Source organism: Oncorhynchus tshawytscha, unplaced genomic scaffold (assembly GCF_018296145.1).
Source record: "Oncorhynchus tshawytscha isolate Ot180627B unplaced genomic scaffold, Otsh_v2.0 Un_contig_1741_pilon_pilon, whole genome shotgun sequence".
Lineage (NCBI taxonomy): Eukaryota > Metazoa > Chordata > Actinopteri > Salmoniformes > Salmonidae > Oncorhynchus > Oncorhynchus tshawytscha.
This window is the reverse complement of record NW_024609808.1, coordinates 475001-497500: the sequence shown is the minus strand read 5'-3', so window position 1 is coordinate 497500 and position 22500 is coordinate 475001. Positions and strand designations below refer to the sequence as shown.

Here is a 22500-nt window from a genome sequence, read left to right as displayed (position 1 = left end):
AGGCCCCTGCTCCCTGGTTACATCATCAGAACCCGCCTGTCAGGCCCCCTCCCTGCTCCCTGGTTACATCATCAGAACCCGCCTGTCAGGCCCCCTGCTCCCTGGTTACATCATCAGAACCCGCCTGTCAGGCCCCTGCTCCCTGGTTACATCATCAGAACCCGCCTGTCAGGCCCCCTGCTCCCTGGTTACATCATCAGAACCCGCCTGTCAGGCCCCCCCCTGCTCCCTGGTTACATCATCAGAACCCGCCTGTCAGGCCCCCTGCTCCCTGGTTACATCATCAGAACCTGCTGTCAGGCCCCTGCTCCCTGGTTACATCATCAGAACCCATCTGTCAGGCCCCCTGCTCCCTGGTTACATCATCAGAACCCGCCTGTCAGGCCCCCTGCAGGCCCTGGTTACATCATCAGAACCCGCCTGTCAGGCCCCTGCTCCCTGGTTACATCATCAGAACCCGCCTGTCAGGCCCCCTGCTCCCTGGTTACATCATCAGAACCCGAACCCCCTGGTTACATCTGTCAGGCCCCTGCTCCCTGGTTACATCATCAGAACCCGCCTGTCAGGCCCCCTGCTCCCTGGTTACATCATCAGAACCCGCCTGTCAGGCCCCTGCTCCCTGTTTACCCTGGTTACATCATCAGAACCCGCCTGTCAGGCCCCTGCTCCCTGGTTACATCATCAGAACCCGCCTGTCAGGCCCCCTGCTCCCTGGTTACATCATCAGAACCCGCCTGTCAGGCCCCCTGCTCCCTGGTTACATCATCAGAACCCGCACGTTGGGGGGGTGGATGTTGATTCCTGCAGTGACGTGCAGTGATTCGGTTTCTGATCAAAAGGAAGTGAAATAAGGAGGAGGGTGAGAGGAATTGAGGCTTGAGGATGTCTTAGATGGATGTGATGGCATGCCCTCCTTATCTCTTCCTCATCCACCTCTTTCTTCTCCTCCCCTCCTTATCTCTTCCTCATCCACCTCTTTCTTCTCCTCCCCTCCTTATCTCTTCCTCATCCACCTCTTTCTTCTCCTCCCCTCCTTATCTCTTCCTCATCCACCTCTTTCTTCTCCTCCCCTCCTTATTTCTTCCTCATCCACCTCTTTCTTCTCCTCCCCTCCTTATCTCTTCCTCATCTACCTCTTTCTTCTCCTCCCCTCCTTATCTCTTCCTCATCCACCTCTTTCTTCTCCTCCCCTCCTTATTTCTTCCTCATCCACCTCTTTCTTCTCCTCCCCTCCTTATCTCTTCCTCATCCACCTCTTTCTTCTCCTCCCCTCCTTATCTCTTCCTCATCCACCTCTTTCTTCTCCTCCCCTCCTTATCTCTTCCTCATCCACCTCTTTCTTCTCCTCCCCTCCTTATCTCTTCCTCATCCACCTCTTTCTTCTCCTCCCTTCCTTATCTCTTCCTCATCCACCTCTTTCTTCTCCTCCCTCCTTATCTCTTCCTCATCCACCTCTTTCTTCTCCTCCCCTCCTTATCTCTTCCTCATCTACCTCTTTCTTCTCCTCCCCTCCTTATCTCTTCCTCATCCACCTCTTTCTTCTCCTCCTCCCTCCTTATCTCTTCCTCATCCACCTCTTTCTTCTCCTCCCCTCCTTATCTCTTCCTCATCCACCTCTTTCTTCTCCTCCCCTCCTTTTCACCCTCAGCTTTTGTCCTTTGTCATCCTGTGTTACTTTGTCCTCTCCATGTCTCTCCTCTCTGCCTGACAGATGTGCACTCTATCCACACATCCCAATGTGTGTGTGTGTGTGTTGCGTGCCTGCATGTGTGTGTGTGTGTGTGTTGCGTGCCTGCATGTGTGTGTGTGTGTGTTGCGTGCCTGCATGTGTGTATGTGTGTGTGATTGTGTGTGTATGTATGTGTATGATTGTGTGTGTATGTATGTGTATGATTGTGTGTATGTGTGTGTGATTGTGTGTGTATGTATGTGTATGATTGTGTGTGTATGTATGTGTATGATTGTGTGTGTATGTATGTGTATGATTGTGTGTGTATGTACGTGTATGATTGTGTGTGTGTGTATGTGTATGATTGTGTGTGTGTGTATGTGTATGTGTTCACTTCTTGGAAATTGGCGGTTTCTTACACAATCACCCTGCATGACAATTGATGCCTGTGATTCTAGATACTGATATTCTTTGAAACAGCAACAATAGCAAAACAACCCAAACAAAACAGTAGTAAACACAATTACAAAGCTTGTTGCGTTGACTCGTATCGCAGATCCACAAAACCAAAATAATATGCTCTCGTGACGTTTCACAACAATGTGTTGATTTAGAGATTGAAATACCCCAGGAATTGACCCACCGCCAGCTCTTCGCTCGTTTGCACAGCAGATACCGCGGCTTGATAGATAAAACTGCTCAGTAACAGTGAACGCAGCAGATGTCAAAGTTTCAGCAGGACTGTGAAAACCCCACAGATCAACCTCACATCTTTAGCAGCACAGCTTGAGTGCAAAAGACATTGCACCATTTTTCTCCCTCCGTGGATCAATCGCTCCCTCTGTCTCGCTTTCTCTCTTTCTCTGTCTCTCTCTCTCTCTCTCTCTACCTCTCTCTCTACCTCTCTTTCTCTGTTTCTCTCTCTCTCTCTCTCTCTCTCTCACTCTCTCTCTCTCTCTCTCTCTCTCTCTCTCTCTCTCTCTCTCTCTCTCTCTCTCTGTCTCTCTACCTCTCTTTCTCCGTTTCTCTCTCTTTCTCTCTCTCTCAGGAGAGATGAAAGCAGGGAACTGTAGGGAATATTATTGTGTATCCCTGTAGATACAAACAGTATATTTTCTATAGAGATTTACTGTGGTAAGGTCCAGACAGTGAGTTTAAATAGTTTCACTCAGCGACTGAAAATAATAATGCAGTGTTTTTCTCACTGGCTTTGTTATGGAGTGTGCTGCCCCCTCTCTCTCTCTCTCTCTCTCTCTCTCTCTCTCTCTCTCTCTCTCTCTTTCTCTCTCTCTCTCTCTCTCTCTTTCTCGCTTTCTCTCTCTCTCTCTCCTCCTCTCTCTTTCTCTTCTCTCTTTCTCTCTTTCTCTCTCTTTCTCTCTTCTCTCTCTCTTTCTCTTTCTCTCTCCCTCTCTCTCTCTCTCTCGCTCTTTCGTTCCTTACTTTCTTTCTTTCTTTCTCGCTCTCTCTCTCTATCTCCCGCTCTCTCTCCCTCTCTTTCTCGTCTCTCTCCTGCAGTGGGCATAGCTAAGCCGCCTGGGACTGCCCCAGAGTCCATGCTGACACAAACCTTTCAAGGAGGCTTAATTTATTAATTTGGTGTGTGTTTGTGTGTGTGATGTGGTGAAAGTGTCTGTGTGGGAGCGAGAGCGTGTGTGTGTGAGTGTGAGGCCAAGGCTTTGTGGAGTGCTCATCCCGCAGGGATCTCAGGCTCGGTTCATGGCAATGTTTCCCAAGCAATCCACTCGACGGACAGTGAGATATGCTTAATGGAAACACACACACACTCACACATACACACACGTTTGGACGGTAGCCCCGCAGGCGGATTTAAGTGGTGTGTAACTCCCATTGTGGCTCTCAGAAAGCCCAGGCTAAACTGGGATAAACACAATGATAGGGTTCCATAATAGAGCCCTAGCCAAAATGAAGATATGATTCGAGCCTTTTGGAGTCAGCCAAGAAACACTACTGGGAGTTTTAGATAATCAGTCCCCTTCAGCTTGTTAACACTTTGTAAGCCCCCGACACCGTGCTAGTTTATTTCCTGTGCTTTTTCTCAGCGTTGCCATGAAAACACTATTTCTTTGCTCACCTGTCCTTGACATTACAAGGCAATCTTTAATTCATCACACATTTATTTTATCGAAGCAATTCAACAGGAAATCTAAGTCGTTGAGCATGTGCAGTCAAATCAATGTCCAAAACCTGTCAATGTGGTGGGTATGTAAGTCTTTTTCAAGGTCACTTTGCCAAGGTTTGCCTGACAAGCAAATTGTCTCTGCCTTGTCTCTCTCTCTCTCTCTCTCTCTCTGTCTCTCTTTCTCTCTCTCTCTCTCTCTTTCTCTCTCTCTCTCTCTGTCTCTCTTTCTCTCTCTCTCTCTCTCTCTCTCTCTCTCTCTCTCTCTCTCTCTCTCTCTCTCTCTCTCTCTCTCTCTCTCTCTCTCTCTCTCTCTCTCTCTCTCTCTCTCTCTCTCTCTCTCTCTCTCTCTCTCTCTCTCTCTCTCTCTCTGTCTCTCTCTCTCTCTGTCTCTCTCTCTCTCTCTCTCTCTCTCTCTCTCTCTCTCTTCTCTCTCTCTCTCTCTCTCTCTCTCTCTCTCTCTCTCTCTCTCTCTCTCTCTCTCTCTCTCTCTCTCTCTCTCTCTCTGTCTCTCTCTCTCTCTCTCTCTCTCTCTCTCTCTCTCTCTCTCTCTCTCTCTCTGTCTGTCTGTCTCTCTCTGTCTCTCTTTCTCTCTCTCTCTCTCTCTCTCTCTCTCTGTCTCTCTGTCTCTCTCTCTTTCTCTCTCTCTCTCTCTCTCTCTCTCTCAATTCAATTCAATTCAAGGGGCTTTATTGGCATGGGAAACATGTGTTAACATTGCCAAAGCAAGTGAGGTAGAAAATATACAAAAGTGAAATAAACAATAAAAATTAAAAGTAAACATTACACATACAGAAGTTTCAAAACAAGAAAGACATTACAAATGTCATATTATGTATATATACAGTGTTGTAACAATGTACAAATGGTTAAGGGTAAACAAGGGAAAATAAATAAGCATAAATATGGGTTGTTTTTACAATGGTGTTTGTTCTTCACTAGTTGCCCTTTTCTTGTGGCAACAGGTCACAAATCTTGCTGCTGTGATGGCACACTGTGGAATTTCACCCAGTAGATATGAGAGTTTATCAAAATTGTTTTTGTTTTCAAATTCTTTGTTGATCTGTGTAATCTGAGGGAAATATGTCTCTCTAATATGGTCATACATTGGGCAGGAGGTTAGGAAGTGCAGCTCAGTTTCCACCTCATTTTGTGGGCAGTGAGCACATAGCCTGTCTTCTCTTGAGAGCCATGTCTGTCTACGGCGGCCTTTCTCAATAGCAAGGCTATGCTCACTGAGTCTGTACATAGTCAAAGCTTTCCTTAAAGCTTTCCTTTCCTTTTGGCTCAGTCACAGTGGTCAGGTTTCTGCCACTGTGTACTCTCTGTTTAGGGCCAAATAGCATTCTAGTTTGCTCTATTTTTTTGTTGTTAATTCTTCCCAATGTGTCAAGTAATTATCTTTTTGTTTTCTCATGATTTGATTGGGTCTAATTGTGCTGTTGTCCTGGGGCTCTGTGGGGTGTGTTTGTGTTTGTGAACAGAGCCCCAGGACCAGCTTGCTTAGGGAACTCTTCTCCAGGTTCATCTCTCTGTAGGTGATGGCTTTGTTATGGAAGGTTTGGGAATCACTTCCTTTTAGGTGGTTGTAGATTTTAATGGTCTTTTCTGGATTTTGATAATTAGTGGGTATCGGCCTAATTCTGCTCTGCATGCATTATTTGGTGTTCTACGTTGTACACGGAGGATATTCTTTCAGAATTCTGCATGCAGAGTCTCAATCTGGTGTTTGTCCCATTTTGTGAAATCTTGGTTGGTGAGCGGACCCCAGACCTGACAACCATAAAGGGCAATGGGCTCTATGACTGATTCAAGTATTTTTAACCAGATCCTAATTGATATGTTGAATTTTATGTTCCTTTTGATGGCATAGAAGGCCCTTCTTGCCTTGTCTCTCAGATTGTTCACAGCTTTGTGGAAGTTACCTGTGGCTCTGATGTTTAGGCCAAGGTGTGTATAGTTGTTTGTGTGCTCTAGGGCAATGGTGTCTTGATGGAATTTGTATTTGTGGTCCTGGCGACTGGACCTTTTTTGGAACACCATTATTTTGGTCTTACTGAGATTTACTGTCAGGGCCCAGGTCTGGCAGAATCTGTGCAGAATATCTAGGTGCTGCTGTAGGCCCTCCTTGGTTGGTGACAGAAGCACCAGATCACCAGATCATCAGCAAACAGTAGACATTTGACTTCAGATACTAGTAGGGTGAGGCCTGGTGCTGCAGACTTTTCTAGTGCCCGTCGATATTTATGTTGAAGAGGGTGGGGCTTAAGCTGCATCCTTGTCTCACCCCATGGCCCTGTGGGAAGAAATGTGTGTGTTTTTTTGCCAATTTTAACCGCACACTTGTTGTTTGTGTACATGGATTTTATAATGTCATATGTTTTACCCCCAACACCACTTTCCATCAATTTGTGTAGCAGACCCTCATGCTAAATTGAGTCAAAGGCTTTTTTGAAATCAACAAAGCATGAGAAGACTTTGCCTTTGTTTTGGTTTGTTTGGTTGTCAATTAGGGTGTGCAGGGTGAATACATGGTCTGTTGTTTGGTAAAAAGCCAATTTGACATTTGCTCAGTAGATTGTTTACATTGAGGAAATGTACAAGTCTGCTGTTAATGATAATGCAGAGGATTTTCTCAAGGTTGCTGTTGACGCATAATCCAAGGTAGTTGGGTCAAATTTGTCTCCACTTTTGTGGATTGGGGAGATCTCTCTCTCTCCCTCTCTCTCTCTCTCTCTCTCTCTCTCTCTCTCACACTCTCTCCCTTTCTCTCTCTTTCTCTCTCTCTCCCTCTCTCTCCCTCTCTCTCTTGCTTCAAAGTAGACCTCTCTAGTACAAACAGATTCCTTTCGCTCAGTTTAAGTCAAATCTTCACATGAGCCGTGTGTGTGTGTGCTCATATTAAACACATCTTATTCAAGGATCTCACTAAAAATGCCATTCTTTAATTTCTGAATTGACTCCACCCTGCTACTACCTGACCTGTTGTCCTCATCCTAGTTATGCGGGACCTTAAATAAATACAGAGCCCCACGTCTGTCCCTGAGATTTATCTACTTATATCCTGATTGGTTACTTCCTGCTCTTGCTACGTCAGTGCGACGTCATCATGGGCAACTGAATGATCAGTCTTGTTGACGCAGAGCCTAGGTCCGTCACTGAAATGGTGTCCCCAGGTAAACAAGGACTCTTAAAAATGGGTTCCTTGCTGGTTGCCATAGTGCTGGTGGTGAGTCATGTTCTGATTGTAGAAACCCTCCTAGTGAGATTCAAGAATAAACCAGTCAGACCAGAAACCCCCTAGGGAGATCCAAGAATACAAGGGTCAGACCAGGACCCCCCTAGTTAGATCCAAGAATAAACCAGTCAGACCAGAAACCCCCTAGGGAGATCCAAGAATACAAGGGTCAGACCAGGACCCCCTAGTTAGATCCAAGAATAAACCAGTCAGACCAGAACCCCCTAGTGAGATCCAATACAAGGGTCAGACCAGAACCCCCTAGTGAGATCCAAGAATAAACCAGTCAGACCAGGACCCCCTAGTGATATCTAATACAAGGGTCAGACCAGGACCCCCTTAGTGAGATCCAATAATAAACCAGTCAGACCAGAACCCCCTAGTGAGACCCAAGAATAAACCAGTCAGACCAGGACCCCCTAGTGAGATCCAAGAATACAAGGGTCAGACCAGGACCCCCTAGTGAGATCCAAGAATACAAGGGTCAGACCAGAACCCCCTAGTCAGATCCAAGAATACAAGGGTCAGACCAGGACCCCCTAGTTAGATCCAAGAATAACCAGTCAGACCAGAAACCCCTTAGGGAGATCCAAGAATACAAGGGTCAGACCAGGACCCCCTAGTTAGATCCAAGAATAAACCAGTCAGACCAGAACCCCCTAGTGAGATCCAATACAAGGGTCAGACCAGAACCCCCTAGTGAGATCCAAGAATAAACCAGTCAGACCAGGACCCCCTAGTGATATCTAATACAAGGGTCAGACCAGGACCCCCTTAGTGAGATCCAATAATAAACCAGTCAGACCAGAACCCCCTAGTGAGACCCAAGAATAAACCAGTCAGACCAGGACCCCCCTAGTGAGATCCAAGAATACAAGGGTCAGACCAGGACCCCCCTAGTGAGATCCAAGAATACAAGGGTCAGACCAGAACCCCCCTAGTCAGATCCAAGAATACAAGGGTCAGACCAGGACCCTTGTTGGGATAAAAATGGGGTACCCAGAAATTCTGGCAAAAAAAATGTGGTCCTCGCTGAAAAAGTTTGAATTACCACTGAGTTAGAAGATGAGAGAAAGGTAACACCACAGAGAGAGAAGAGAGACAGAGAGACAGAGGGATAGACAATGAGACAGAGAAAGAGAGAGACTGACATAGCGAGATAAACTGAAGCAGAGATGAGGAAAGATAGTGAAAAGAAAGAAAGAGGCAGCGAATAGCTCTGATGATCATTAAGAAAAGGTCATCAAATAGGTGTCTCTTAAGTAGCTGTCAAACAATCCTTGGGACATCACGCTGACATCACACTGACATCACACTGACTCAACCTATGTTCTTTTATTCAGTGACCGTACACTGTTGGATGTCTCTCCTCATAGACAGCCACAACTCTTTCCCGTCTCCCCTCACCTATAAGCACCATTAATTAAGATCCAAATGTAGCTCCTTTCTGTTCCCTGTCAAAGCGAAAACCATTAAGGCAAAACAATACTCAAACAGACTGTGCCAGAGGGAACGTTAGACGAGCGGTGTTCTGTATGCTAAAACCCACCCTTCACTGAAATGTATTCCAAAGAGTTCAACTTTTAATGAGGAAATTTAAATTATACATCCTCTGAGACTAATGTTGCTTTTGATGCATGCCTTGGCGACGCCTTCTTTCACTTGGCCCCCGACAGCAAGAACGTGATGCCTCTTTTTGAGTGGGCTTGAGAACACATTTATGAGCAAACTAGCTTGTGCAGGACAGCGACTCATCTTCTAGTTACAGAAGAAGAAGACGCTATCGCCGTGAAACCGCTGACATATGAGAGCAGAACACTACACCAATATAAACCCACTCTCTTTCCTTCTCTGTGGTGGCCATTTTGGTTGTTTGTCATAATAATAAACAAATAATTACAAATGATCTGTGTAAACGTTGCCTTCTTTGTGTGTCTGGTAATTGGTCCCCGGTGTGACCCTTTAGTGTTGACGACCTCTTAAAAGTCTGTTGTGTCATGGTCATTAAGGAGAAATCAATTAGCAGAGTAGTTAACAATAGAAATTAATTAGCCTGTTCCCCCACTTCCATTGATTTATACTACTGTGAACCACCACTAGAGATACAGCAACAACATTGGGTCAGTGGTATGTGAGCACATCTCTCTCTCTCTCTCCTCTCTCTCTCTCTCTCTCCCCCTCTCTCTCTCTCTCTCTCTCTCTCTCCCCCTCACTCTCTATATCTCTCTCTCACTCTCATTTTATGAATTCTCTATCTCACCATCTCCAGCCACCATTCTCTCACTATCGCTCTAATTATCTCCTTGTATCTATCTCTCTATCACTACATTTCTCTCTTTATCACACCCTCTTTTTCTTAGCCTCTTTGTTCACCCCGTTCCTCAACCCTCTCTCTCTCTCTTTCTCTCTGTCCTCTCTCAATTTGTTATCTTATGATAAGTATCAGACAGTTCATGATGGACTCTGGTGACTTCTAAACATTGTGGTTTTCCGAGGCAGGCATGATGGCAGGCATTACCTTCCATCATGAGTAGTGGGTTTGGGTATAGGGAAGAGAACAGGGTGTCTCTACCACATAAATATAATTGATATTTTTATTCTAGTCATTATTTTTCTAAGGCGGTCACTCTCCACTCACAGGTGAGTGAATGCTGTCCTTGAAGGAGCTACCCAGTCTCCAGATCTCCTGTTCCCCATGTACCGATCCTGAGAGGAAGCCAAGGGAATGTCGTTCCTTCGAGAGGTTGATGGAGAGGGATAGAGAGATGGAGTGGGGGAATAGAGACTGAGATGGAAAGGCAGAGAGAGAGAGATATGGAGAGTTAGAGGACAAAGCAAAGGATTGGGCTCTGTAAATGGACTCGCTCTCTGCCTCCACGCCCCGTGTCCAGGCAGAAGAGAGATGGGAGAATGCTGCTGCTTTTTTTTGTTATAGTCATTTATTTAATTCCTCATCCTGCATATCAGACCATGCCTCTCTGGCTCTCAGGGACACGGGGATGGAAGGAGGGATGGAGAGTCTGTGGGACTGGGCTGGAGAACAAGGGGAGAGAGGGAGAGGAGAGTGGGGGACCACAGTCTCAGGGATGGATAGAATGTTATTGGAGGGAAAGAGACAGCAAGGAAGGACAGCAGTATACTGTGGTTCCTGTGGGAACTGAACCCACAACCTTGTTGGAGGGAAAGAGAGGAGAGGTCAAGGAGGAGTGTTTGGCAGGTAAACAGCGAGGAAGGACAGCAGTATACTGTGGTTCCTGTGGGAACTGAACCCACAACCTTGTTGGAGGGAAAGAGAGGAGAGGTCAAGGAAGGTTTGGCAGGTAAACAGCACAGCAGTATACTGTGGTTCCTGTGGGAACTGAACCCACAACCTTGTTGGAGGGAAAGAGAGGAGAGGTCAAGGAGGAGTGTTTGGCAGGTAAACAGCGAGGAAGGACAGCAGTATACTGTGGTTCCTGTGGGAACTGAACCCACAACCTTGTTGGAGGGAAAGAGAGGAGAGGTCAAGGAGGAGTGTTTGGCAGGTAAACAGCGAGGAAGGACAGCAGTATACTGTGGTTCCTGTGGGAACTGAACCCACAACCTTGTTGGAGGGAAAGGAGCAGTATACTGTGGTTCCTGTGGGAACTGAGTTGGAGGGAAAGAGAGGAGAGGTCAAGGAGGAGTGTTTGGCAGGTAAACAGCGAGGAAGGACAGCAGTATACTGTGGTTCCTGTGGGAACTGAACCCACAACCTTGTTGGAGGGAAAGAGAGGAGAGGTCAAGGAGGAGTGTTTGGCAGGTAAACAGCGAGGAAGGACAGCAGTATACTGGTTCCTGCGGGAACTGAACCCACAACAACCTTGGCATTGCTAGCTCTACGCTCTAACCAGCTGAGCCCCACATGGCACTATGCTAGCCAATGTTCTCTGGCTAGGCTATGTGGAGGCAGGATGGGTGGAGGTGGGGAGGGTTAGAAGGTGGAGAGGCAGCCACGTGCCCCACTCCAAGCAGCCCGTGGTCGGGGACATCTGCCATCTCTCTTCCCTCTCACTGTGAGAGTCTGGCCCTCCTCCAGCCCTTTGGCCCGTTCACCACACGTCTGGACATGTCCGACCGCTCCTCGGTACCTGCAAGCCCCACAGCTGCCAGCAGGGGGAAAACGAGCCGCCACGGCCCGGCAGCCATGTAAGACAGGTCAACAGGAGGTTGATTAAGTTGTAAAAAAGGCTATTTTGTGTCACAATGTCCAATAAATGAAGTGAACCTAGTGTTGAGAGGGCAAAATGGAAGCAGCTCTTTTTTTGGGGGCTAAAGTGAAAGGGACATCTCCTTTCACGCTTAGCTTGGTTGTTTGCTGAACCAACGAACACTCTCTTCTCATCGATGCAATACTCCAACCCCCTTCCATACAGTAAAACACAGTATTTGTATTACAATGCATTTTAAACAGTGTCATTTCAACAGTATGTACATAAGAAAGAAACCTCCATTACAGTTCCATTGCATGTATTAGTTAAAGCCATAGAAATATGACTAAAACAGGGATAAAGCCCCCCAGACCCCCCAGACAGGAATTTGTCCCTCAATATGGATGATGCCAGTTCTAGTAATTCAATTTCAAACAAGCTCCTTACTATTCCTCCTGCCTCGCTAATGTCCTTTCCCTCCCCTTTCTCTCCCTCCTCTCTCCCTCGTATCTCCCAGGAACCAGACTGTGCTGCACCAGTTCTGCTGCCCGGCCCCAGAGGCCCCCGAGGGGGAGTCCTCGGCCTGTGTCCCCAGGTAAGATGGCTGCCTCCCTTTTCACCCAGCACCATATTTTTTGTTGTTGTTGATTGTAGTCACCGTTGCTTCTAACCGTTTTCCTGGTGGTGGTGGTGCTACTGTAAGACAACACAACTGCCCCAGTTTCCTCCGTCTTGAAGTGGTTGTAAGTCCTTTGGGGGTCCCTGACTATCGTCGGCCAATCCCGGCTCAGTGCTTTCCTTTCCCCACTGTGATGTCATCAAGAGACGTAAGAGAGAGAGAATCTCCTACACATCTTTAAATAGTGGCCAGGTAGACAGAGAGGGAGTTACTATTCACTACAAATGCAGCTTGTCACTTTATTTGGGGTTTTGAGTGTTGAAAAAAAATTAAGACCGAATCAATCTCAGCTCCAGGAGAAGCGATCAAGATAAATTCATGGGAACACGATGGTAATCTCCAAATCAATCAGAGAGAGATCCTATTTCCTGGACGCTGGTCAACTCATCCAAAGCACTGCCATAGGAAACAATAGAAGCACGGCCCAGGGCTTAGTGATAAAGGCAGGATGAGGATAATATGAGATTTTAATATCTCCACCGAGCACACAGTGTTATCAGGGAATGAGGTAAGCAGTCAGGAATGGTGCTGTGATGGACTTATACTCAACTACTGCATACTCCTGGTATCTGAGGAGAGTCAGCTGTTTCAAAATCCTTCATCTCTGCCTCCTTGTCTTTCTCCTCAACCCGTCTCCATGTAGACATGATGGATGTTGATCAGTCTATATACAACAGTAGCTCCTGCAGTTCATGGAGTCATTCTTTTTCTGGCTCAAACAAAACGAGACGCACCAAGTCTTTGTTTGGCCACTCGGCATCGCTCTGTTTATCCCAACCCACTGCAGGCGGAGCACTCTGCAAATTACCACGACTGCCAGTGGAACGTCAATAGTAATTAAGCCATCCAGCCTGGACGATTGCTGCTAAGAATCTGTACATTTCTGCTGGATGGTGGGAAAAAAAGTGTAAAAAGCCTGGCAAAGCAAAGCTTGTGTTGATGCTGGATTCCACCAACCCTGTGGTGCTGGATACTATAAATCATTGCTGGAACAACAGCTCCAACGCTCATCCTCTAAATCCCACCTTAACCACCACGAGGCCCTGGGTGATTGAATTAGTCACACACACACAGAGAGAGAGAGAGAGAGAGAGAGAGAGAGAGAGACAGAGGGAGAGAGAGAGAGAGAGAGACAGAGAGAGACAGAGAGAGAGAGAGAGAGACAGAGAGAAAGAGAGAGAGAGACAGAGAGAAAGAGAGAGAAAGAGACAGAGAGAAAGAGAGAGAAAGAGACAGAGAGAAAGAGAGAGAGAGACAGAGAGAAAGAGAGAGAAAGAGAGAGAGAGACAGAGAGAGAGAGAGAGAGACAGACAGAGACATAGAGAGACAGACAGAGAGAGAGAGAGACAGACAGAGAGAAAGAGAGAAAGAGGAAGAGAGAGAGACAGAGAGAAAGAGAGAGAGAGAGACAGAGAGACAGAGAGAGAGAGAGAGAGAGAGACAGAGAGAGAGAGAGACAGAGAGAGAGAGAGAGAGAGAGAGAGAGAGAGAGAGAGAGAGAGAGAGAGAGACAGAGAGAGACAGAGAGAGAGAGAGAGAGAGAGACAGAGAGAGAGAGAGACAGAGAGAGACAGAGAGACAGAGAGAGAGAGAGAGAGAGAGAGACAGAGAGAGACAGAGAGAGACAGAGAGAGAGACAGAGAGAGAGAGAGAGAGAGAGAGAGAGAGAGAGAGAGAGAGAGAGAGAGAGAGAGAGAGACAGAGAGACAGAGAGAGAGAGAGAGAGAGAGAGAGAGAGAGAGAGAGAGAGAGAGAGAGAGAGAGAGAGACAGAGAGAGAGAGAGACAGAGAGAGAGAGAGAGAGAGAGAGAGAGAGAGAGAGAGAGAGAGAGACAGAGAGAGAGAGAGAGAGAGAGAGAGAGAGAGAGAGACAGAGAGAGACAGAGAGAGAGAGAGACAGAGAGAGAGAGAGATGGAATCACCTCTCTGCAATCGTCTTTGTCTTTGCACCAGAGGGGCAAACGGAAAACTATTTATCAGATAAAAGTCTGGTTTGCCTGGGAAACTACTCTCAAAAGTCCCCTCAGTCAGTGACTGTCACCTAACCAGCCACAACACCTTAATTTTGAGTATAAAGAGACCGTTCAGAAGCACAAGTTAAGATGAATTCAGGTGACATTCATCAAAGGCGGGCAGGGAAATTGGAGGGAAAAAAAGACAGACAAAAACAATCAATCAGTGGATTGAACTGATAGAAGTGGCTTGGCAGCGGAGCGGCGTGCGATTCCTTTGAGCTCAGGGACCATTAAGCAGAGCACAAACAGAATGGACACCACAAAAACAACCATGAAAATACTCCCAAAGCAAACCACTTCAAACGGAGATCTCTCAAAGTGGTTTGTGGGTTGCCAGGTTTTGTTGCTTATTTTTTAGCCTATTTCTCTGAAAGTCTCTTTTCTATTCTGTTTGTTGTTACATTTTACTTTGGACTTCAGTGTTTTGTCAGTGAAGTGTTGATCATCATACGTTTATACCTCACGACATGAGATCACACCCACAAGCCTCCATTTTCATCCACACCACTTCCACCCATTCAGACCTGTCGCTCTCACCGCCACCTCAATGTACTTACTATGTAATAGCAATGTAACAACTGAAGTATTACAATGTCATAATCAGTGTCATAATCCACCCAAGTCTCATTGAGAGGTTCAGGGTCTGCCACTAGGGCAAGGTAACTGGTTAGCCATCCACTGAACCAGTGTCATAACCCACCCAAGTCTCATTGAGAGGTTCAGGGTCTGCCACTAGGGCAAGGTAACTGGTTAGCCATCCACTGAACCAGTGTCATAACCCACCCAAGTCTCATTGAGAGGTTCAGGGTCTGCCACTAGGGCAAGGTAACTGGTTAGCCATCCACTGAACCAGTGTCATAACCCACCCAAGTCTCATTGAGAGGTTCAGGGTCTGCCACTAGGGCAAGGTAACTGGTTAGCCATCCACTGAACCAGTGTCATAACCCACCCAAGTCTCATTGAGAGGTTCAGGGTCTGCCACTAGGGCAAGGCAACTGGTTAGCCATCCACTGAACCAGTGTCATAACCCACCCAAGTCTCATTGAGAGGTTCAGGGTCTGCCACTAGGGCAAGGTAACTGGTTAGCCATCCACTGAACCAGTGTCATAACCCACCCAAGTCTCATTGAGAGGTTCAGGGTCTGCCACTAGGGCAAGGTAACTGGTTAGCCATCCACTGAACCAGTGTCATAACCCACCCAAGTCTCATTGAGAGGTTCAGGGTCTGCCACTAGGGCAAGGTAACTGGTTAGCCATCCACTGAACCAGTGTCATAACCCACCCAAGTCTCATTGAGAGGTTCAGGGTCTGCCACTAGGGCAAGGTAACTGGTTAGCCATCCACTGAACCAGTGTCATAACCCACCCAAGTCTCATTGAGAGGTTCAGGGTCTGCCACTAGGGCAAGGCAACTGGTTAGCCATCCACTGAACCAGTGTCATAACCCACCCAAGTCTCATTGAGAGGTTCAGGGTCTGCCACTAGGGCAAGGCAACTGGTTAGCCATCCACTGACACATGCAATGCATTCGTGTTCATGTGGAGAATTGTTATTACCATGTTATTGCATGCTTTTGGCTTAGTAGTGATCAGAACATAGAGCTCCTTGTCTTTGTGTGTTTGTGTGTGTGTCTGTGTGTGTGTGTGTCTGTGTGCACTGTCGTACCCATGACACAGATGTTTAACATTCTTCAACAAATACCCAACAGCTAATATCTGCCATGGGCATCTAGGCTAAGGCTCACTGATAAAGGAGAGACACTTCTCATTGATGAATTAGCCTAGCATCATGCTATTTTAGCCTAGTGTTGCACCCACCGTTGTTTTGACACAAGGCCAAGCCGCCTTCACTCTCCTTGTTAAGGCATATCCACAAAAAGCTGCTTCCTGAAATAAATGTGAGTTCGTTCCTGTCTTCTGTGATTGAAGCTCTGCAATATCTGCCCACCAAAACAAGGCCTCATTTCCATATGAAAGGCGGCTCCTAGCCTGTTCTGTACTGCCGTATCTTCACTCTGGGGAGTACTGAAGCTCTGTTTTTCACAGACACAGAAACACATAGATAGACACATTGCTAGTGGTGTAAAAAGTACCCAATTGTTATACTTGAGTAAAAGTAAAGATATCTTAATAGAAAATGACTCAAGTAAAATTGAAAGTCACCCAGTAAAATACTATTTGTGTAAAAGTCTAAAAGTATTTGGTTTTAAATATACTTAAGTATCAAAAGTAAATGTAATTGATAATTTCATATTCCTTATATTAAGCAATCCACACACCACCATTTTTTAAAATGTAATTTACGGATAGCCGGGGGTACACTCTAACACTCAGACATAATTTACAAACAAAGCATGTGTTTAGTGAGTCTGCCAGATCAGACGCTGTAGGGATGACCAGGGATGTTCCCTTGATAAGTGTGTGAATTAGACCATTTTCCTGTCCTGCTAAGCATTCAAAATGTAACAAGTGCTTTTGGGTGTCAGGGAAAATTTATGAAGTAAAAAGTACATCATTTTCATTAGGAATGTAGTGAAGTAAAAGTAAAAGTAGTCAAAAATATGAATAGTAAAGTACGGATACTCAAAAAAAACTCCTTAAGTAGTACTTTAAAGTATTTTTTACTTTACACCACTGCAAATTGCAATGGTTGATATTTTGTTTTCACCGCTGTGGCAGCCGTGGAACGAGACCGAGCTTCCCTCAACGCCAACAGGTCACTTTGGAAAAGGGCAAACTCACTGACGTGTGAGTTTTGGACAGCTCCAGTCTACTCATTTGAAGTTATTTCTGTCCGCGCAATGTCTATTTTGCTATTTCGGGTCCTGGAGAGTGCCTCTGTTCGTTGCCGGGTCACAAGATGGCATCGGTCATCCTAATGAGAAGAGCGTTATACTTCTGGTTCTGCTGAGTCAGACAGGCTGTGACCAAAGTGAAGACCTCCCTCTCTCACACACGCTACATAAATGAGTTTAATCCCAAGTGTTCCACAAGTGTTCTCACCTTGTGAGCCTGTCACTCTTGTCCTACCAGCGTGCACTAGGGTGGGGGAATAAGTGTCAACAGTCACGCAGTCAGATCTAATGATCTATGAACGAGGGCATGATTGGGGAGGCGGGAGGGCGGGGGGTGTGAGTCAATCAACACTTCTGATATGCAAGCTCTTAAAAACAGCATGAGCTAACACGTCAACTGACACATGGCACTCGGAATCTGTTTTGTTTGATTTATTTTTCTATGTTATTTTATTTTTCTGCAGAGCCGTACCTTCCCCTTCGCTCTACAGTAGATGTGTTGCAGTAGTAGATGGGTTACAGTAGTAGATGTGTTGCAGTAGTAGATGTGTTGCAGATGTGTTGCAGTAGTAGATGTGTTGCAGTAGTAGATGTGTTGCAGTAGTAGATGTGTTGCAGTAGTAGATGGGTTACAGTAGTAGATGGGTTACAGTAGTAGATGGGTTACAGTAGTAGATGGGTTACAGCAGCAGATGGGTTACAGTAGTAGATGTGTTGCGGTAGTAGATGGGTTACAGTAGTAGATGGGTTACAGCAGCAGATGGGTTACAGCAGCAGATGGGTTACAGCAGCAGATGGGTTACAGTAGCAGTTGGGTTACAGTAGTAGATGGGTTACAGTAGTAGATGGGTTACAGCAGCAGATGGGTTACAGTAGTAGATGGGTTACAGTAGTAGATGGGTTACAGTAGTAGATGGGTTACAGCAGCAGATGGGTTACAGTAGCAGTTGGGTTACAGTAGTAGATGGGTTACAGTAGCAGATGGGTTACAGTAGTAGATGGGTTACAGTAGTAGATGGGTTACAGTAGTAGATGGGTTACAGTAGTAGATGGGTTACAGCAGCAGATGGGTTACAGTAGTAGATGGGTTACAGTAGTAGATGGGTTACAGTAGTAGATGGGTTACAGTAGTAGATGGGTTGCAGCAGCAGATGGGATGCAGCAGCAGATGGGTTACAGTAGTAGATGGGTTACAGTAGTAGATGGGTTACAGCAGCAGATGGGTTACAGCAGCAGATGGGTTGCAGCAGCAGATGGGTTACAGTAGTAGATGGGTTACAGTAGTAGATGGGTTACAGTAGTAGATGGGTTACAGCAGCAGATGGGTTACAGCAGCAGATGGGTTACAGTAGTAGATGGGTTACAGTAGTAGATGGGTTACAGTAGTAGATGGGTTACAGCAGTAGATGGGTTACAGCAGCAGATGGGTTACAGCAGCAGATGGGTTACAGCAGCAGATGGGTTACAGCAGCAGATGGGTTAGCAGTAGATGGGTTACAGCAGCAGATGGGTTATAGTAGTAGATAGGTTATAGTAGTAGATGGGTTACAGTAGTAGATGGGTTACAGCAGCAGATGGGTTGCAGCAGCAGATGGGTTACAGTAGTAGATGGGTTACAGTAGTAGATGGGTTACAGTAGTAGATGGGTTATAGTAGTAGATGGGTTACAGTAGTAGATGGGTTACAGTAGTAGATGGGTTATAGTAGTAGATGGGTTATAGTAGTAGATGGGTTACAGTAGTAGATGGGTTACAGTAGTAGATGGGTTATAGTAGTAGATGGGTTATAGTAGTAGATAGGTTACAGTAGTAGATGGGTTACAGTAGTAGATGGGTTACAGTAGTAGATGGGTTACAGTAGTAGATAGGTTATAGTAGTAGATGGGTTACAGTAGTAGATGGGTTACAGCAGCAGATGGGTTGCAGCAGCAGATGGGTTACAGTAGTAGATGGGTTACAGTAGTAGATGGGTTACAGTAGTAGATGGGTTACAGTAGTAGATGGGTTACAGTAGTAGATGGGTTACAGTAGTAGATGGGTTACAGTAGTAGATGGGTTATAGTAGTAGATGGGTTACAGCAGCAGATGGGTTACAGTAGTAGATGGGTTACAGTAGTAGATGGGTTATAGTAGTAGATGGGTTACAGCAGCAGATGGGTTATAGTAGTAGATGGGTTACAGTAGTAGATGGGTTACAGTAGTAGATGGGTTACAGTAGTAGATGGGTTACAGTAGTAGATGGGTTATAGTAGTAGATGGGTTATAGTAGTAGATAGGTTATAGTAGTAGATATTACAGTAGTAGATGGGTTACAGTAGTAGATGGGTTACAGTAGTAGATGGGTTATAGTAGTAGATGGGTTATAGTAGTAGATGGGTTACAGTAGTAGATGGGTTACAGTAGTAGATGGGTTATAGTAGTAGATGGGTTACAGTAGTAGATGGGTTACAGTAGTAGATGGGTTGCAGCAGCAGATGGGTTGCAGCAGCAGATGGGTTGCAGCAGCAGATGGGTTACAGTAGTAGATGGGTTACAGCAGCAGATGGGTTACAGTAGTAGATGGGTTATAGTAGTTGTCACGTAGAGTAGGCCAGATGGCTAAACTGGATAACCTAACCTCTATAAAAATAAAAAGATGGCGGAACCGCAAAAGTTCTTCTGTGCAAAGGTGTTTATTTACAAGTGATTCCGGAACAGAAAACAACAGTACTGCCATCAACGTCTACCTTATGGGACAGCTTAACAACAATGCTGCCCCATCCACAGCTCAATCAAAAAAAAATCCCCCTTAGAGACTGGAGAGTGGCTCCTTTTGTAGGGCTAGCCCCTCCCCTCAGAACAATTAACCCTAATTAATTAATCAATTAACAATACAAACCTACATTTTCCATGAACTAAACATACTAAAGGATATACATTGCAACACGGTTTTAAACAATATCACAACATAACATTTACAACATTACATCATTACTGACAATATCTTTCAATATGCCCATATGCATTAATGAGCCATTTGGGACAGGCACTATAAAGCCAACCCAATTCCCTTAGCTCGGGTCCTTTTCCAGCATACCCAGAAGATACAGAGATGGAGAGAGAGGAACAGAACAAACAAACAATGCGCTCATCCACAACATTGATAAGTATAATAATTATTGTATCTCTCAAATATGAACATTGACAAGTGTGAAATGCATGCACCAAGACAGAAGTTAAATTGTGTGTCGACCCACATTGTTAACTTATGGTATAATGGCGCAGGGAGGAGTGATGAATATGTGTGTGCGTTAAAGAACCAAATGCTGCCCGCGGCCAGTGACGGACTTCTACGTCACAGCAGCAGATGGGTTACAGCAGCAGATGGGTTACAGTAGTAGATGGGTTACAGTAGTAGATGGGTTGCAGCAGTAGATGGGTTACAGTAGTAGATGGGTTACAGCAGTAGATGGGTTACAGTAGTAGATGGGTTACAGTAGTAGATGGGTTGCAGCAGTAGATGGGTTACAGCAGTAGATGGGTTATAGTAGTAGATAGGTTACAGCAGCAGATGGGTTACAGCAGCAGATGGGTTACAGCAGCAGATGGGTTACAGCAGCAGATGGGTTGCAGCAGCAGATGGGTTATAGTAGTAGATGGGTTACAGTAGTAGATGGGTTGCAGCAGTAGATGGGTTACAGCAGCAGATGGGTTATAGTAGTAGATAGGTTATAGTAGTAGATGGGTTACAGTAGTAGATGGGTTACAGTAGTAGATGGGTTACAGTAGTAGATGGGTTATAGTAGTAGATAGGTTATAGTAGTAGATGGGTTACAGTAGTAGATGGGTTATAGTAGTAGATAGGTTACAGTAGTAGATGGGTTACAGTAGTAGATGGGTTGCAGCAGTAGATGGGTTACAGCAGTAGATGGGTTATAGTAGTAGATAGGTTACAGCAGCAGATGGGTTGCAGCAGCAGATGGGTTGCAGCAGCCATCTGACAAATCTGACAAATAGGGAAAGAGAATCAGTGTGTTCCACGGACGGCTTCTCTTAAAGACAACTAAATCAGTTCTGATAACCTCTTCTACCTGCAGTCTTTGTTGACTGCAGATGTCTGTACAAACAGGGATACAGCCTTGAACACAAACTTTGATCGAAACATACAACTCCAACATTGATGTAGAATCTCAAACACTCTCATGATGGAATGGACTGGAGTAGTTCTCAGACTCTAAAAATGATAGGGCATTTTGGAGTCAAGGTCCGTCAGCCCAGGATAACAAGTGTATACACTTGCCGGGGTTATTATTTTCAGATCAGTTATAGATGTTTCTTGTGTACAGCACGTTCAAATCTCCTTCCTGGTGTGGTGACGGTACATTTACTGTACTTCTCAGTGACACAATGGTCACAGTGGGCTAATCGGACCAAGTACTGCGCAGATACTGACACCCTAGCCAATGGTAGTGCAGATTCCGACTTCACCTGACCAATGGCAAGCGAGGTGGAGGTGGGGTTAGAGCGAGGTCTCGTTAGAGGTCTTTTTCACAGGGCGGAGTGAATGTTAGCTGATTCGTCTCAATTAGTCCTGTTTCCTCCAACTGTTTCCCGAGACCAGAGCAACAGACACACCTTAACAAGATGCGCTATGCTAATTAGCTTGCACAATCTGCCGTAATGACCTGGCTCGTCTGAGACGGAATTAATCATCATTATCTTCTTTTTGGGGGGGTCTGTTTAGATTTTAATCAAGAATGGTTAATGCATTTCATATATGGCAATTAAAGAAATGTTTTGAATTTTACTTGTAAGTTGATGCATTTTTGCTATTCTGCAAACTCTCCTTCCAGACTCATGTCAAACATCTCCAATCCAAAATCAAATCTAGAGTCGGCTTTCTATTTCGCAACAAAGCCTCCTTCACTCACGCCACCAAACTTACCCTAGTAAAACTGACTATCCTACCGATCCTCGATTTCGGCGATGTCGTCTACAAAATAGCTTCCAACACTCTACTCAGCAAACTGGATGCAGTTTATCACAGTGCCATCCGTTTTGTTACTAAAGCACCTTATACCACCCACCACTGCGACCTGTATGCTCTGGTCGGCTGGCGCTCGCTATATGTTTGTCACCAGACCCACTGGCTCCAGGTCATCTACAAGTCTATGCTAGGTAAAGCTCTGCCTTATCTCAGTTCACTGGTCACGATGGCAACACCCACCCGTAGCACGCGCTCCAGCAGGTGTATCTCACTGACCATCCCTAAAGCCAACACCTCATTTGGCCGCCTTTCCTTCCAGTTCTCTACTGCCTGCGACTGGAACGAATTGCAACAATCTCTGAAGTTGGAGACTTTTATCTCCCTCACCAACTTTAAACATCTGCTATCTGAGCAGCTAACCGATCGCTGCAGCTATACATAGTCCATCGGTATATAGCCCACCCAATCTATCTACCTCATCCCCATACTGTTTTTATTTTATTTACTTTTCTGCTCTTTTGCACACCAGTATCTCTACCTGCACATGTTCATCTGATCATTTATCACTCCAGTGTTAATCTGCTAAATTGTAATTATTCACTCCTATGGCCTATTTATTGCCTACCTCCTCATGCCTTTTGCACACAATGTATATAGATTATTTTTTTTCTACTATGTTATTGACTTGTTTATTGTTACTCCATGTGTAACTGTGTGTTGTTGTCTGTTCACACTGCTATGCTTTATCTTGGCCAGGTCGCAGTTGCAAATGAGAACTTGTTCTCAACTAGCCTACCTGGTTAAATAAAGGTGAAATAAAAAATAAAATATATTCA

The 22500-nt window shown here is 45.5% G+C and overlaps 1 protein-coding gene across 5 annotated transcripts in view; it reads left to right on the top strand.

The window, feature by feature from the left end:
* The window catches only part of iqsec3a (IQ motif and Sec7 domain ArfGEF 3a), a 193652-nt gene that overhangs the window by 24081 nt on the left and 147071 nt on the right, over window positions 1-22500 (top strand). For all 5 annotated transcript variants that reach the window (XM_042318541.1, XM_042318545.1, XM_042318542.1 and 2 more), the window contains exon 2: window positions 11731-11808. In XM_042318541.1, the coding sequence (XP_042174475.1) occupies window positions 11731-11808 (78 nt within the window). The remainder of the gene's footprint in view (window positions 1-11730; window positions 11809-22500) is intronic.